Source organism: Balaenoptera ricei, chromosome 20, assembly GCF_028023285.1.
Source record: "Balaenoptera ricei isolate mBalRic1 chromosome 20, mBalRic1.hap2, whole genome shotgun sequence".
NCBI lineage: Eukaryota > Metazoa > Chordata > Mammalia > Artiodactyla > Balaenopteridae > Balaenoptera > Balaenoptera ricei.
The window spans coordinates 59,533,742-59,548,648 of NC_082658.1; the positions used below are offsets into that span (position 1 = coordinate 59,533,742).

At 50.0% G+C, this 14,907-nt stretch overlaps 2 protein-coding genes across 2 annotated transcripts in view; one reads left to right on the forward strand and one right to left on the reverse strand.

The window, feature by feature from the left end:
* The window catches only part of ELAC2 (elaC ribonuclease Z 2), a 28,345-nt gene extending 21,092 nt beyond the window's left edge, over positions 1–7,253 (reverse strand). The window contains exons 1-8 of the mRNA XM_059908744.1: positions 6,943–7,253; positions 6,330–6,380; positions 6,131–6,201; positions 5,326–5,390; positions 4,046–4,103; positions 3,168–3,236; positions 1,741–1,848; positions 443–501 (exon numbers count right to left, since the gene is read on the reverse strand). Coding sequence (XP_059764727.1) covers positions 443–501; positions 1,741–1,848; positions 3,168–3,236; positions 4,046–4,103; positions 5,326–5,390; positions 6,131–6,201; positions 6,330–6,380; positions 6,943–7,175 — 714 coding nt within the window. The 5' untranslated portion in view covers positions 7,176–7,253. The remainder of the gene's footprint in view (positions 1–442; positions 502–1,740; positions 1,849–3,167; positions 3,237–4,045; positions 4,104–5,325; positions 5,391–6,130; positions 6,202–6,329; positions 6,381–6,942) is intronic.
* Positions 1–14,431, forward strand: part of ARHGAP44 (Rho GTPase activating protein 44) — a 180,720-nt gene extending 166,289 nt beyond the window's left edge. The window contains exon 21 of the mRNA XM_059908749.1: positions 14,107–14,431. Coding sequence (XP_059764732.1) covers positions 14,107–14,120 — 14 coding nt within the window. The 3' untranslated portion in view covers positions 14,121–14,431. The remainder of the gene's footprint in view (positions 1–14,106) is intronic.
* Positions 14,432–14,907: the final 476 nt, after the last annotated feature.

Sequence of the window (14,907 nt, forward strand, 5' to 3'; positions counted from 1 at the left end):
CCTACTGCGTAGCACAGGGAACTGTCTTCGATATCCTGTGATAAACCATAATGGAAAAGAATATAAAAAAGACTGTATATATGTGTATAACTGAGTCACTTGGCTGTACAGCAGTAATTAACACAACACTGTAAATCAACTATACTTCAAACAAAAAGAAATTCCTAAAAAAAAAAAAAAGTAGTCTTTAACTTCAGAAACTTATCAACTATTTCTGAAGTTCAAGAGGGAGGCTCACAGCCAAATATGAAACATGTCTCTGTCGACTGACTCTGGCTGGAAGAGAATCTGGAAGTACATACAAGCATAGGTGGTTTACTGGGAACCAGGGCAACTGTTTCCTCTGAACACAGGTGACGGTAGGAGCTGCTACCTTCAAATTACTGGAAACCCTTAGGTCACCAGACACATGTTCATGTAGAGCATCCAGCAAGGTGCTTACCTTACAGACAAAAGCTACGACCAAGGAGGGGTCCCTGCCGTGCGTTTTCTGGCCAGCACCTAAGGAGAAACAAATCCGACCCCACGAGGTAAATGGCAATGTCTCCAGGTGCCACAAATCGGTGATCGTCGGATACCTAATCTGACTTCACACAAACTTAAATGGATGGAACTGTTCGGATACAAAGGTCAAAGAAACACTGGTATTTTTTCTCAAGCACATCTTTTCTTTTTCCTACTCGTGTTGAGATCTGAGTAAACAAAAATGCAAAATGCCAACCAGAAAATGGCAAGTGAAATGTTTAAAAAAAATGACACATTTTACCTAGAAGTGGAGATGAGAGGGAAAAATAAGTTGTAGCATGCTTTACAAACAAGTTAAGAATATGGGAAATAACACAAAAGCTACAAGGCCTGCAGAAACGACGTGGGTGTCAGCCCTCACCCGAGCCACCCAAGAAGGACAGCAGGGAGGGCCAGCCCCTTGTCGGTCCTCAGACAGACACGGCCTCGGGGCAGAGACAGGAACTTATCAACCCTGCCCATCCCTGGACAACAGCACCCTCAAGCAGCCCAATTCCTGTGATACGTCTCATCCTGGAATCTTAATCCAGTTTCCCAGTAGGCTGTCATTCTGGAAGAAAAGGTGCAAATCCGCTCGTTGACGTGACTGTTCTGTCTGCTTAGCTGTTAGGTTCTGCACTCAGGAAAAATTAACTTGCGTTACTGCTGCCTTAACGAGGGACAAAAAGTTCATCGTGCCTTCTCTGCAGTGCCGACGCTGTGCTGAAACACCTTCTGTGTGTGTGGGGTTCTGCACATATGATGGGTGCACATATAAGGAAGTGATTTTGATTTGGGGATGATACTGACTTACTACAAGTGAAATGGGAATTCAAAAAAAAAAATCCAAAGACTGTAATGAATTGTAAAGACTTAATGATCTATACTGTATGATGAAATAAACAATGTAACTTTATACCAAAAAAAAAGAGAGAAACACAAAGCCTCCTAATCAATCCTTTGCCAGGTCCTGCTCTTCCTCTGGTTAAACTGAACCCAAAGCCTGGGGCTCCCCAGGGCTGCGGACTGGCCCCTACAGCTTCGTGTGGCCGCTTTTAAAGACAACCTTCTCACCTGCCCCACAGCTGAATCCTAACGCGATAAGAAAAAGCGTCTGTTTTGCACCCAGAACTTCCTTATGACAAAGGAGCCAGCGGATTCAGACAGACTCCCGCCCGCACCAGCCCCAGCAGCGCCAGCAGCCCCCCCAGCGCGCCGCCGTCCAAGCACCATTACCGGCCGCCAGGTGCTGCTCCCCTTCCGCTGGTCCCGCGTCTGGAGACGGCTCTGGACTCAGCCTCCCTGGACTCTGCGCTGGCTGGTGCTCCCCGTTCACCTGTTCGCCTGGTCGGGAAGGGAAACAAGCAAGTGACACACGCCGAGGGCAGGCTCACAGCCAGGTGGCCCCCTATGCCGGCCTGTCCTCTACTGGCCACCTCCCCGCCTGGCTCTGGCCCGCACGCCCATCCTCCTCATCTTGAGGTTTCTGCCCGGGTCCCGGCCTGACTGCGGCGGGGACTCAAGGGTGCGTGCCAAGCAGAAAGCACCGCGCACTCCGCTGGCTTATCCGCCGCCGTCGCGCTCCGTACAGGCCTTGGCCCAAGGTTCCCCATCCCACGAGGAGCGGCATAACCGGGCAGTCAGTTCCGTCTCAAGGTCAAAAACACACCTCCCCGGCGGTCCAGCGGTTAGGGCTCCACGCTTTCACTGCAGGGGCCCCGGGTTTGATTCCTGGTCGGGGAACTAAGATCCCGCAGGCCGCGGTGTGGCGAACGGGAGAAATCCCTGCCCTAAGAGGCGGGCACACGGCTGCTGGTCTCAGCGACCCCCGCCCCGCCCGGCCCTCTGAGCTGCCCGGTCTTCAGGCCTCGCCGGGCGGGCTCAGCACTGATCACTCGCACGTGTGGAGGGTGCGGGGCCACGTGCTGGAGCGGGGAAGCGGCCAGGGACACACCAGGCTGGGGGCGCGGCCGGGGGAGGGCACGCGAGGAGAGTGAGCCAGGCCGGGCCGGCGCAGGCCCGTCTCCCGGCGGGTCCCGGGCTCCTCCGGCCAGGGGTGGGGGCTCGTCTGCGCCCCGTCTGCACGCGGCAAGCTCAGACCAGGTAACGGGCGAGGAGCCGGCCCTGCATGTCGCTCACAGTCGGGAGACCCGACACAGGGCGTTAAGCGGACGCCAGGGCGGTGCGGACGCGGCAGTGACTCGCGTGCAGACTGCCTGTCTCCAAGTCAGGACCACTCCTCGGGCCCCGGGACCTGAGGAGGTCCTCGAGGCCTTCTGACCCCCAACCGCACTCCCGCCGGGCTGCCGCTGCCGTTTATGAACAAGGCTCGTCTGTGCCCACCTCTCCAAGTCCTTGTGTCCCAGGAGGGCACCCACACCTGTGGCAATGACCCCTGGCAATAAATGGGCAGATCTGAGGGCAGAGCCTGATTACCTGACACCCCAAAGTGCAATCACGATCGTTACATGCGAGGTAAACGCGTCTGTCCTCAAGGTCATAAGCTCCTTAAGGGCAGGAACTCCTTGGCTAAACTTCCTAATTGTGCTCAGAACACAAAACTGGGTACACAGGCCCGCGATCAGGCAGTTTCTGTTGCCACCTGCCTTCCTGACCCCGGACCCCCGTCCTCCCACTCCTGGGAGTCGCAGCTTCACACTCACTGTGGATGGGGATCTGGAAGACCGTCATGGTCTCGTCCTGGTATTCCGGCGCGGAGTGGGGTCGCACGGCTGCGGGGAAAAGGCCACAGGACAGTGACTGCAGCAGCAAATGAGGCGTGAACGTCAAGTCCACATCGCTGCCCATGAGCAACCAGCCTGCTCTGGAATTCTGGCGCGAGTCTGCGCTAAAGCCAGAATTTCTGAGGAAACGAAAGTGTTTAGGGAAACGGCGAAAACATATTTTCATCAGCCACTAATATTTAGGTCAGCCACAGGAGAAGACACACGACGATCATAGGCGATAACCCGCTAAAATAAACACGAAGCCGAGACTTAAACGTGAGAGACACAGGCAAACGCTCAGCACTGCGAGGCCAGAGCCGATCCTCTCAACTTGGAGACCCGGGACACGTTCTGAAATAAAATACTAGTGTTTCTACAGAAGAACAAGCCAGAGGTGCACTGGGCTCTGCCGGCACATCGGCCAGGCCTCCCCCCATCAAGCGGCCACGCGCCTCCCAGCCCAGCCAGAGCCGCTCACAGCCCTTCTCCCTACAAGGGATCCAAGGCCATTCGATGACGAGAACCACCTGTAGGGCCAGGGCAGAGCCTCGGGGCCCCAAGAGAGACACCCCCCCCCCCCAGCACACATGTAGCACGCAGCAGCTTTTAACTCACTCCTGCCTCCCCTGCCCGTGTTTGGGGAGGAGCGGGAGGTGAGGGCATAGACAGTGCAGCAAGCGACATTTTAAAAATTCATCTCGCGTGGATGAAGCACTTGATTTTAAGGTTTAATTTCGTCAGCTTTTATGGATTCTGATTTGAGAGACGGGGACACGTGAGACAGAAATGGCAATGAGTCATCATCAAGGACATACCCAGGTCTATTCCTTTCAGTGGACCAGAAAATATTTTGATAGCGTCCAGGTACTTTTCCTAAGAAAGAAAAATAAGGAGGTGAGCAGTTATGGCTGCACAGATGGAGGACACAGCAACACGTTCAAGTACACGAGAGGCATCAAAGGTACCGACATAAAACTCAGTTCAGAGAGCATTTTGAACTTCCTTCATACAAATATTTACTGAGTGTCCACCATATGTTAGATGCCAAGGGGTCAGCAGTGAAAAGATGGGGTCCCTGCCATCACGGAACTTAGAATCCAGGGAAGGAGACAAAAACAATACAAATGACAACCAGCAGCCGTGGTGCTGAGGGACCTGCAGATGTGAAAAACGCAGGGAGCTGGGATCCGACCCATCTGGAGAGTCAGGGGTGGCTCCTGAGCAAACACCCTTTGAGATGAGCCCTGAAGGAAGGACACAGGCGGGGCAAGAGGGGAACTGGTGTGTGGACGAAGGCCCGAGACAGGAAGGGGCTTCCGGGAAGAGCTAAAAGCCGGCCTGCAGCCCCGCCTGGTGACCAGGGCACAGATGCCGGGGCAGGCGAGGGCCTGGGCCGACAGGACCTGTGGGCCACGTGAAGGCATTTGGACGGTGTTACAACAAAGACCCTTGAAGGGTTTTAGGATGAAGTGACCCGCCTGCAGTTCCGCTTGGGAGGGGTCCCTCTGGCCGCGGTGCTGGACGGTCACAGTGGGGCAGGATTGGACATGGGAAGCAATGGCAGTAGAAGGTGTAGGGACAGACCAACGAGAAGAAGACAGAGGGATGGCCATGCAGCATTACTCTGGGGACAGACTTTACAGGGCTGGCCTTTTACCCTAGCACCTGGGAAGTGAACCCTTATGCTAACAATGTGTACACAACCTCTCGACAGTGTCCTAAGCTGGCTGGGAAGGGAGGACGAAGATGTCCGAAATTTAATAAATAAGGATAAAAGCTGACATCTGTTGTGTCCACATGGTGTGAAACACCTGATAGAGTGAGTGTTTTGCGTGTTACCTCGTTTAATTCTTAACAACTGCAAACCATTTCACAGGTGAAGACACTGAGGCTGCAGAAGGGAAGATAACTCAATCAAGGTCATAGAGTTAATAAGGTTTATGGACTCAGGTGTCTTTAACTCGAAAGGCAAAGTGTTTATGCCACTGTCAATTAACTCTGGAGGACAGAAGGCTGATTTGTAAAATTGGAAACCCTTGTTACTCACACTGAAATGGAGGACTTAGCTTTGACAGCTGAGTCAGGAGAGACTCACCAGTTGTGGAGGTCCAGACAGCACACACTTTGGAACCCCGGTTTCCTTTAAGGTAAGAATCATTCCTAAAAGGGACGAATCAGATCACATCTCTCATCACGCTGACCCGCGGTCACGGCCAGGAGGCGCACTCCTTCCTCAGTTTGCTAGGTTTCTGCTTGCTGCGCACGTGCAGAGCAAAAGTGACGCTGGCTAGAGCTGCGAGGGACGCCGACCATCACTCAGATGCCTCTAGAACGGGCAGGACTTGATACCAGGGCGAGGCACCTCGGGTGCAAAATCGTGCCAAGTCAGAGGCAGGCCACAGATGCTGCACCCTGGGTGCTTCCTGGCCTCACCTGAGTCTCAGCTCTGGGAATGAGGCTGGTTCAGCCTCCACTCCCTCCTACCTGCTCCACGAACCTTACAGAATCTGGCGGCAGAACAATCTCGATCCTTCTAATTGACGGGCGTAAACAAGGGGGTAATCTGGACCCTGGGCATCTGTGTGCAGCGAGTGGACCATCTCAATGGTGAATAGTGATATATTGACTGTAATCACCATCACCACGCTCTCCAGTTTGTCCCATACCTCCGGTCCAGCAACTCAATAAATGAGGTGGATGGTGAACACCTGAGGGCAGCGTCTACGTTAAAATCTACTCTTCTGAGTCAGCTTTTGATTCTCCCTGCTGCAGCTGATGGGGCTGGCATAAAAAGAATTCCAGAGCCCCTGGACTCCGAAGTCAGGCAAAAAAAAGGGCCAGGCAGGTTAAAATCCCAGACACCTCCCCCCAGCCCCTGACCTGGGAAAGAATATACTCACCACACAGCCCTCCAACATTAGACCAGTGCATTCGGGTCAGGAATATGTTGTCCAAACGAGACACCTTCAGCCTAAGAAAAAGAAAGCGTTGGAGCAGGACAAAACAGAAGGACCAGGGACCCATTCTCCTGCTGTAACAACCCTCCTGCCTCAGAGCCGCAGAGTCATTCCCCACCCCGCAGGAAAATGGCTGGCTCACTTGTGCTCCTGCATCAGTCGCTGGATGCCTTCCCCGCAGTTGAAGAGATACCTAGAGGTCGAACATTACACCAGAGAGTCATTAGATTCGGTTCTGTAAAACCTCTGCCACCGTTTATATGCTTTGTTGTACACCACAGGGGAAAACAACTAAAAACACGTGCTGTGCTACCAACCGCATTTCTCCTGTTGGGACGCTGGGGTTTGAACCCTCCTCAGCAGAGGCAGGGAGGGATCTGGGGCCTGAGTAGACTCGAACTGGGGCGAGATGCGTCCTTTCCCCATCACCTCCTCCGCAGACCTGCCCACCCCCAACACGGACTAGGAGGCCCTGGTCCTGGGGTGCACGGGAGGGGGCTCGGGGCCGAGGCTTGGGAAGGGAACGCTTATACCCAAGTCTGTCTAAAGGTCAGCGGGGCCTCCCGGAGCCACACGGACGGGGATGTAAGGGATCTAGGCTCCCGCAACCACACTGGGAAGGGGGGGATGGGAGGGGTACCAAGCCCAGGAAGGGGCCCCGATGCTCTGGGCGCTCAGCACTGCGGCCGCGGGTTGGGGCAGGGCTTGGCCAGGGGACCCGCTGGGCCGGCCGGACCCCGGCGCGGCGCACTGACCGGTTGAACTCGGAGAAGACGTAGAGCGCAGCGCCTGCATCCCGGCCGCCGGCCGCCACCACCTGCAGGTACACGGTGTTCGGGCCCCCGGGCCCCCACGACGGGCCGCGCTTCTCCCGCGTGCGCAGGTGCCGCAGCGGGTCCTTGGGCGGCCGTGGCCGGCGAGTCGGCCCCTGCGACATGGCGCGCCCGGCCGCGCACCGCAGCCCCAGCAGCGAGCGGAGAGCCCACATGCGCCCCCTCCTCCAGCTCCTGTGCGCAACCGGCGGTCTCGGTCCGCGTGCCCCACGCGCCGCCCCTCCGCCCGCGTGGCGCCCCAGCCAGTCAGCGCGCCGCCAGCCAGGCCGCCCGCCTACGCGAGGCCGCGCGTCCAATAGGGAGGAGCCTCGCCGCTCCGGACGTGTCAATTGGCGGTGGCCATAGAGAGGAGGAGTGCTAGAGCGCCCTGAACGGCCCCGCCCCTGGTCTCTTTCCGGCTTACCCGCGTCAATTCTTTCCGGAAATCTTCCCTCGCCTGGGCGGGACTTCTGGGAGGGCAGGACCGGAAACGGCAATGCCAGCCAGAGACCTGGTCCTCGGAGTGGAGTTGGCTGGGGGGTGGTCGACGCGTCCCCACCGACTCCGAGGTGTCCCCTTAGACAAGTCACCCCTTTGTGGTTGTTTTTAGGATTAAATGTGAGGAGATAAACTAGAGCTTTACCACAGAAGTTTTGCTAATTTTATTTCCATTGTAATTCGCATGAATACACGTTTCAGATGTTTTTACTGGCTTGTGGAAAGAAAAGCAAGAATAGGGGTTAAGAGAACAAGCGAGTCCTGGGTCTCTTATTAGTTGAGTGATCTTGACCTCTCTGAGCTTGTTTCCTTATCTGTCAAGTGGGGATAGTCACAGTATTCACTTCATAAGGTTTTTTAGAATCAAATCACCTAATAATATGTTTTATTATCAAAATTATTTTAATGATTTATAAGCTGAACATCCTCCTTTAATTTTTTTTTAATTGGGGTATAGTTGTTTTACAGTGTTGTGTTAGTTTCTACTGGACAGCAAAGTGGAGTTACCTGTGCTATACAGCAGGTTCTCATTAGTTAACTATTTTATATATGTTAGTGTATATATGTCAGTCCCAATCTCCCAATTCATCCCATCCCCCCTTCCCCCCTTGGTGTCCATACCTTTGTTCTCTACATCTGTGTCTCTATTTCTGCCCTGCAAACGTGTTCATTTGTACCATTTTTCTAGATTCCAAATATATGCGTTAATATATTTGTTTTTCTCTTTCTGACTTACTTCACTCTGTATGACAGTCTCTAGGTCCATCTACGTCTCTACAATGACCCAATTTTGTTACTTTTTATGGCTGAGTAATATTCCATTGTATATGTGTACCACAACTTCTTTATCCATTCGTCTGTCAATGGGCATTTAGGTTGCTTCCATGACCTGGCTATTGTAAATAGTGCTGCAATGAACATTGGGGTGCATGTGTCTTTTTGAATTATGGTTTTCTGTGGGTATATGCCCAGTAGTGGGATTGCTGGGTTATATGGTAATTCTGATTTTTAGTTTTTTAAGGAACCTCCATAGTGGCTGTTATCAACTTACATTCCCACCAACAGTGTAGGAGGGTTCCCTTTTCTCCACACCCTCTTCAGCATTTGTTGTTTGCAGATTTTCTGATGATGCCCATTCTAACCGGTGTGAGGTGATACCTCGTAGTTTTGATTTGCATTTCTCTAATAATTAGTGACGTTGAGCAGCTTTTCATGTGCCTCTTGGCCATCTGTATGTCTTCTTTGTAGAAATGTCTATTTAGGTCTTCCACCCATTTTTTGTAAATCACCTAATAACATATTGACAGCTCTTTGAGTGGCACTGCCACGGAACAGCCGCTCAATAAATGGTAGTAAAATTGAAAAGGAAATAAAATGTTTCAACCCGCATAAAATATATTTAAATAAGCTACGGTGGTTAAAGAAATGTTTACCAGGGTTGTCCTGGGGCAGATGGCCCAATACAGGCCTTTTGAAAACCAGAAAAAGACCTACTATCCCCTTACAAAGCGAATGAGGATTTGTCCGTGAGAGATCTCAATTAAACCACTAGAAATACAGGGAGCTTCCTTAAGTGGGGATGATCCTTTACTTGGAAGTTTCACTCAAATATGAAACTGGTTCTCTGGAAGATTACCACCCAACTGTGTAAAAAGCATATTTTGCACTTGAAGTAACCTTCCCCAAAAGGATCAGGAAAACTGCATTTCTGTGACTTTACACCTTTCACGGGCTTAAGCCCTGAAACGATGATGATACTACCATCCCCATAAATATTCAAAATAAATATTTGATCAACAAAATGAAAAGGCAGCCTACGGAATGAGAGAATATATGTGCAAATCATCTGATAAGGAGTTAATATCCAACATACATAAGGAACTCATACAACTTAATAGCAAAAAGCCAAATAATACGATTTTAAGATGAGTGACAGACCTGAATAGACATCTTTCCAAAGAAGACATACAAATGCCCATCAGGTACATAAACAGGTGCTCAATATCACTAATCATTAGGGAAATGAAAATGAAAACCACAATGGGATATCACCTCACACTTGTCAGAATGGTTATTATCAAAAATTTAAGAGATAACAAGCGTTGGCCAGGATGTGGAGAAAAGGGAACCCTGGTGCACTGTTGGTGGGAATGTAAAGTGGTGCAGCCACTATGGAAAATAATATAGAGTTTCCTCAAAAAATAATTAAAAAAAAAAATAGATCTACCATATGATCCAGAAATTCCACTCCTGGGTATATATATGAAGGAAATGAAATCACTATCCCAAAGAGTTATCTGCACCCCATGTTAATTACGGCATTATTTACAATAGCCAAGACATGGAAACAACCTAAGCGTCTATTAATGGATGAATGGATAAGAAAATGTGGTATACGTATACAATGCAAATTAGCCATATCACATAAAGATTTGCAACATCATGGATGAAACTTGAGGGCATTATGCTAAATGAAATAAGTAAGAGAAAGACAAATACTATACCATCTCACTTATATAGAAAATCTAAAAAACAAACAAACAAAAAAACTCATAGAAACAGAGTAAATTAGTGATTACCAGGGGCTGGGAGCCTGGGGAAAATAGGTAAAGGTGGTCAAATTGTACAAACTTCTGGTTATAAGATGACTAAGCTCTGGGGATGTCATGTACAACATAGTGACTATAGTCAGCAATACTGTATAGTATGCTTGACAGTTACTAAGAGAGTAGATCTTAAAAGTTCTGACCACACACACACAAAAAGGTAACTATGTGTGGTGATGGGTATATTAATTAACCTTATGGTGGTAATCATTTTGCAATACGTACTTATATCAAGTCATTACACTGTAAACCTTAAACTTACACAATGTTATATGTCAACCATAGCTCAATAAAGCTGGAGTAAAGACAGAAACAATACTAAACTTAAAAAAAAAAGTTCAGAAGTGCAATAAAATATTGATTTTTTCCCCCTTGGTGACTACTTTGATCCTTTTTAAAAAAAAATTTAAATTCCACACAAAAAAATAAATGTTGGTTCTGTTTTACTAGTTCCCTAGACTCACATCTGTCAGGTAATCCCAGAATGTTTATACCTTTACATATAGGATGAATCACTTATATAAAGTACTTGTATAAAATTCTGAGATCTGGATGAAGAAATTAGGGAAGGCCTGGGTGCTTATCAGGTTGTTTTCAGGGCACAGTATGCCTTTCTGCACTGATGCTCTGGGTCACATTTTATGCCTGGTATATGAAGACAAAAGCTAGTCTGAGGTTATACTTGAATTAAATTCCTTGAGTACAGGGCTCTCTTGGTCTGGTTCTCTCCTGTATCATTAGCTTCTAGGACTGGGCCCGGCTTATGGCAGGCAATTAATATTAGGAATTTAGGAAGAACCCAGTAACTTAAATCAGACTGTGGCCTTGCAATTAAACAGGGCCCAAAATTCAATCAGGACACCAAAGACGGTGTTATCAGAGGGAGGAGTCTGGTACGTTCAAAAGGGTACATCAGAGAGTCAGAGACAGAAAAGTGACCCCAGACTTGCTGGAGTGGAGGGAGCCTGACATCAGGGCAGCAGGGAGAGAGGCAACGGAGAAAATGGGCTTTCAGAACTCAGTGACACCGGCAATTAACAGAATCCAACCACTTCCTCTTGCTTTGAGTCTCTTAATTGTCTGCTGCTGTGGGTGCAAAACTACCTTCAAACCCAGTGTCTTGAAAACCATTTCAATCATTTTCTTGCCCACAGCTGTGCTCATTGGGGATGGTTCATCCCTTCCTCGCAGTGGCTACTAGGGCAGCTCCATGGTGGGTTTAATATCCACCATGGCCTCACTTCCACGTTCGGGCTGCGAGCCAGGGTGCCTCGCTTCACCTCCACAAAGCCTCTCCCTCCCCGTAGATGTTTCTCATTCAGTATTCAGGCCAAGGTTTTTACATGGTGGTCAGTTTCCAAGTTTCACTGAAAGTGAGACTTCAGGCTTGGAAGTCAAAGCGAGTCACAGCCAACACCCACTCAGGTACCACCATTTTTTAAATCTCTGATGTATTTTTTTTTAATATTCCAGGAATGTTAAAAGAAAAAAAAAAAGGTGGCTCAGGCTGCATCAGGCTCTGAGAGACTGCAGCTCTGCCGCAGTTAATGCCTCCCAGGCTTCATCCCATCTTATGTTTTTGTTGTTTTGTTTTGTTTCTGTTTGTTTTTGGCCGCGCTGTGTGGCATGCCGGATCTTAGTTCCCCAACTAGGGATCAAACCTGTGCCCCCTACATTGGGAGCACGGAGTCTTAACCACTGGACCGCCAGGGAAGCCCCTTCATTCATCTGTAGATACTGAGCATTAAGCAGTATCTAAATTAGACATTAGACGGGGCACAGGAAATGTTTGCTGAGGGCACAGAGGGTCTGCCTAGTATTAGTTTGCTCAGGCATAACATACCACCACAGACTGGGGGGCTTAAACAACAGAAATTAATTTTCTCACAGTTCTGGAGGCTGGACGTCTGGGACCAAGGTGTCAGCAGGGCTGGGTTTTCCTGAGGCCTCTCTCCGTGGCCTGCAGACATCCACCTTCTCCCTGCGCCCTCACATGGCTTTTGCGCTGTGCATCCCTGGTGTTTCTCTGTGGGTCCAAATGTCTTGGCTCCAGTCAGACTGGACTAGGGCCTACTGCCACGGCCTCATTTTAACTGACTCACATCTTCAAAGGCCCTATCTTCAAATTCAGTCACATTCTGAGGTACTGGGAGTTAGGACTTCAACACATGAATTTGGGGGACGGACACAGTTCAGCCCCAAACAGCTCACTCCAGCCTCTCCTCCCCCAGCCCCCTTCTACTCAGGACCCCTCAGCTTTCCTGTGTCTGCTGCCCCTCGACCTTCAAAGGGAGAACGTTAAGGTCCCTCTTTTCCTATGATCCCAGCTGGTAGCTCTGAACCAGAGTCTGAAATGAGGGGTTGGGGTCCTGCACAGACGCTTGCCCGGAGGTAGAGAGGCCGTGAGGCAACTCCCTATCCACCTGATTGGAATATTCTTCCCAGTTGAGGGGCGCTAGCCCCTCCCCCAGTCGGTAGGTGCTCTCAATTGACACCAGGCTGGAACACTTAAGCCTTCTAGATCCTCAGCGCACGTTTATTTATTTTTAAAAATATTTATTTATTTATTTGGCTGTGCCAGGTCCTTGTTGCCGCGTTTGGGATCTTTTAGTTGCAGCATGCGGGCTCTTAGTTGAGGCATGTGGGATCTCGCTCCCTGACCAGGGATGTAACCCGGGACCCCTGCATTGGGAGCGCGGAGTTTTAGCCACTGGACCACCAGGGGGGTCCCTCAGCGCACGTTTAGATCCATCCCACATCCTCCGTGGAGCATATTCTGGGTGGCTCCCACCATCTACCTGCCCTGCGGCCCTTCCTCCAGGTCCCGGGTCAGAGCCTGGCGGGTGCCCCCCCAGACTGGTCCCAGCCCAGGGCCGGGTCTCAGGGAAACGTCCCGAGGAGTGAGAGCGCCTTCGCCACTAGAGGGCGCAGTGGCGCTGCAGCCAAGAGAATTGCGGAACCTCCAAGGAGGTGGCTCCTTCCGTCAGGGTCCGCTCCTTTTAGAGCTTATTTCTAGCGCTACCGAGTGCCGAGCACATTGTTGACAATAAAAAACAAACAAACAAAAACAAAAACAAAACGAACAACCCCCCGCCCCCCCATATTTCACCGAGGAGCTTACAGGCGGAAGGCTGGCAAATGTGAACTGTCATATTTCCCCTCCCTACACGCACACCAATTGATAATGAAAAATGTCAAACGTTCTTTGAACACGCACTGCTTAGATCCCGCTGTTAACATTTGCTGTACATGCTTTTTCACACATCTGTCCTCTGTCCACCCCTCCATCCATCCAACAGTCTGGGCTGTTTTTATGCATGTCGAACAAAGCGAGGCATATTATTTTGAGATTGTTTTTTGGGTCTGACCTTGCCCGCCGCTTCAAGCAGCTGGCGAGCCCCCTTGAAAGTCGCAGGAGGGGGCTGTGGCCAGGATGAAGGCAAAAGTAGCCCTGGAGTCTCCCTTGCTTTCGTTTCAAAAGCATCGGCTTCTGGGAAGAGAGGATTTGTTGGATAAATTTGTTGGACAGAGACCAATGTCTCTGGCAAAAAGGTGAAGGGAGAAAGGATTCTCTGTGAAACTAGGGAGAGTCCCTTGGGCTGAAGGAAAGGCAAATGTGGGCTGAGGCACAGGGAGACGTGTGCCCCTTTCCCTGGCAGAGCCCCTGACGGCTGCAGGACTCCAGGCAGACTAGCTGCCTGGGCATCTGGGCATTGTGGACCGAGGGTATTTCTGATCAAGATGGTGAGCATCGAAGAGCCCCGTGGCCCGATGACTGAGGACCAGATGTTCCCCTCACCCCCATTTGCCTTGATAATGTGTGAGCTGCCGCTATACCCCATGTTATGGACTGAATTGTGTTCCCCCAAAATTCACACGCTGAAGTCTAGCTCCCAGTACTCAGAATGTGATCGTAATTGGAGTTAGGGCCTTTAAATAGGTAATTAAGTCAAAATGAGCCATCAGGGTGGGCCCTAATCCAATCTGACTGGTGTCCTTGTAGGAGAAGATGATTAGGACACAAAAGAGACCCCAGGGATGCTCCAGGACAGAGGAGAAGCCGGGTGAGGACACAGGGAGAAGCTGATTGTCTGCAAGCCAAGCAGAGAAGCCTTGCAAGAAACCAAACCTTGATCTCACTCTCCCAGCCTCCAGAACTGTGAGAAAATAACTTTCTGTTGTTTAAGCCCCCCTGTCTGTGGTATTTTGGTATGGCAGCCTAACACATTGATGCACGCCACCTCCAGGAAGCTGACATGGCCCCTCAGGAGCCTGGGGACTCAGAAACCCTGAGGTCTGAATTTTCTGCCAACCCAGCATGGTAGCTTAAAATAGAAATATGCAAACGTAGAAGAAATATAGTAAATATATATATATATTTTTTTTTGCACAGTTGATTTTTTTGCTGAGAGCATAAGCATGTGTGTTAGTGACAGTTATTTTCTGGGTACAGAGGATGGTGTCAGAGGAGCCTTCTCACAGAACATGTGGCATGCTTGGGAGTTTGAAAAATGAACAGGAGATTTCCAGAATGGCAAGATGAGGAAAGTTATTCCAGCCAGGGGGAACAGCAGGGAGATACGAAAGATGGGGGTGTATGCAGAGAACCACACACAGTAGTTCAGTGAGTGCAGACTGTGATGGGCACGCCTCCATGAATTTAAATGTGTAAATCATCTAATCTTCACCACGGTCCTGCCATGTCTAGCCTATTAGTATCCCATTTCACAGATGAGAAAACTGAGGCAGAAAGGGATTAATTTGCCCAAGATTACAAAGGTCATAACTAATAGAGAGATTTACT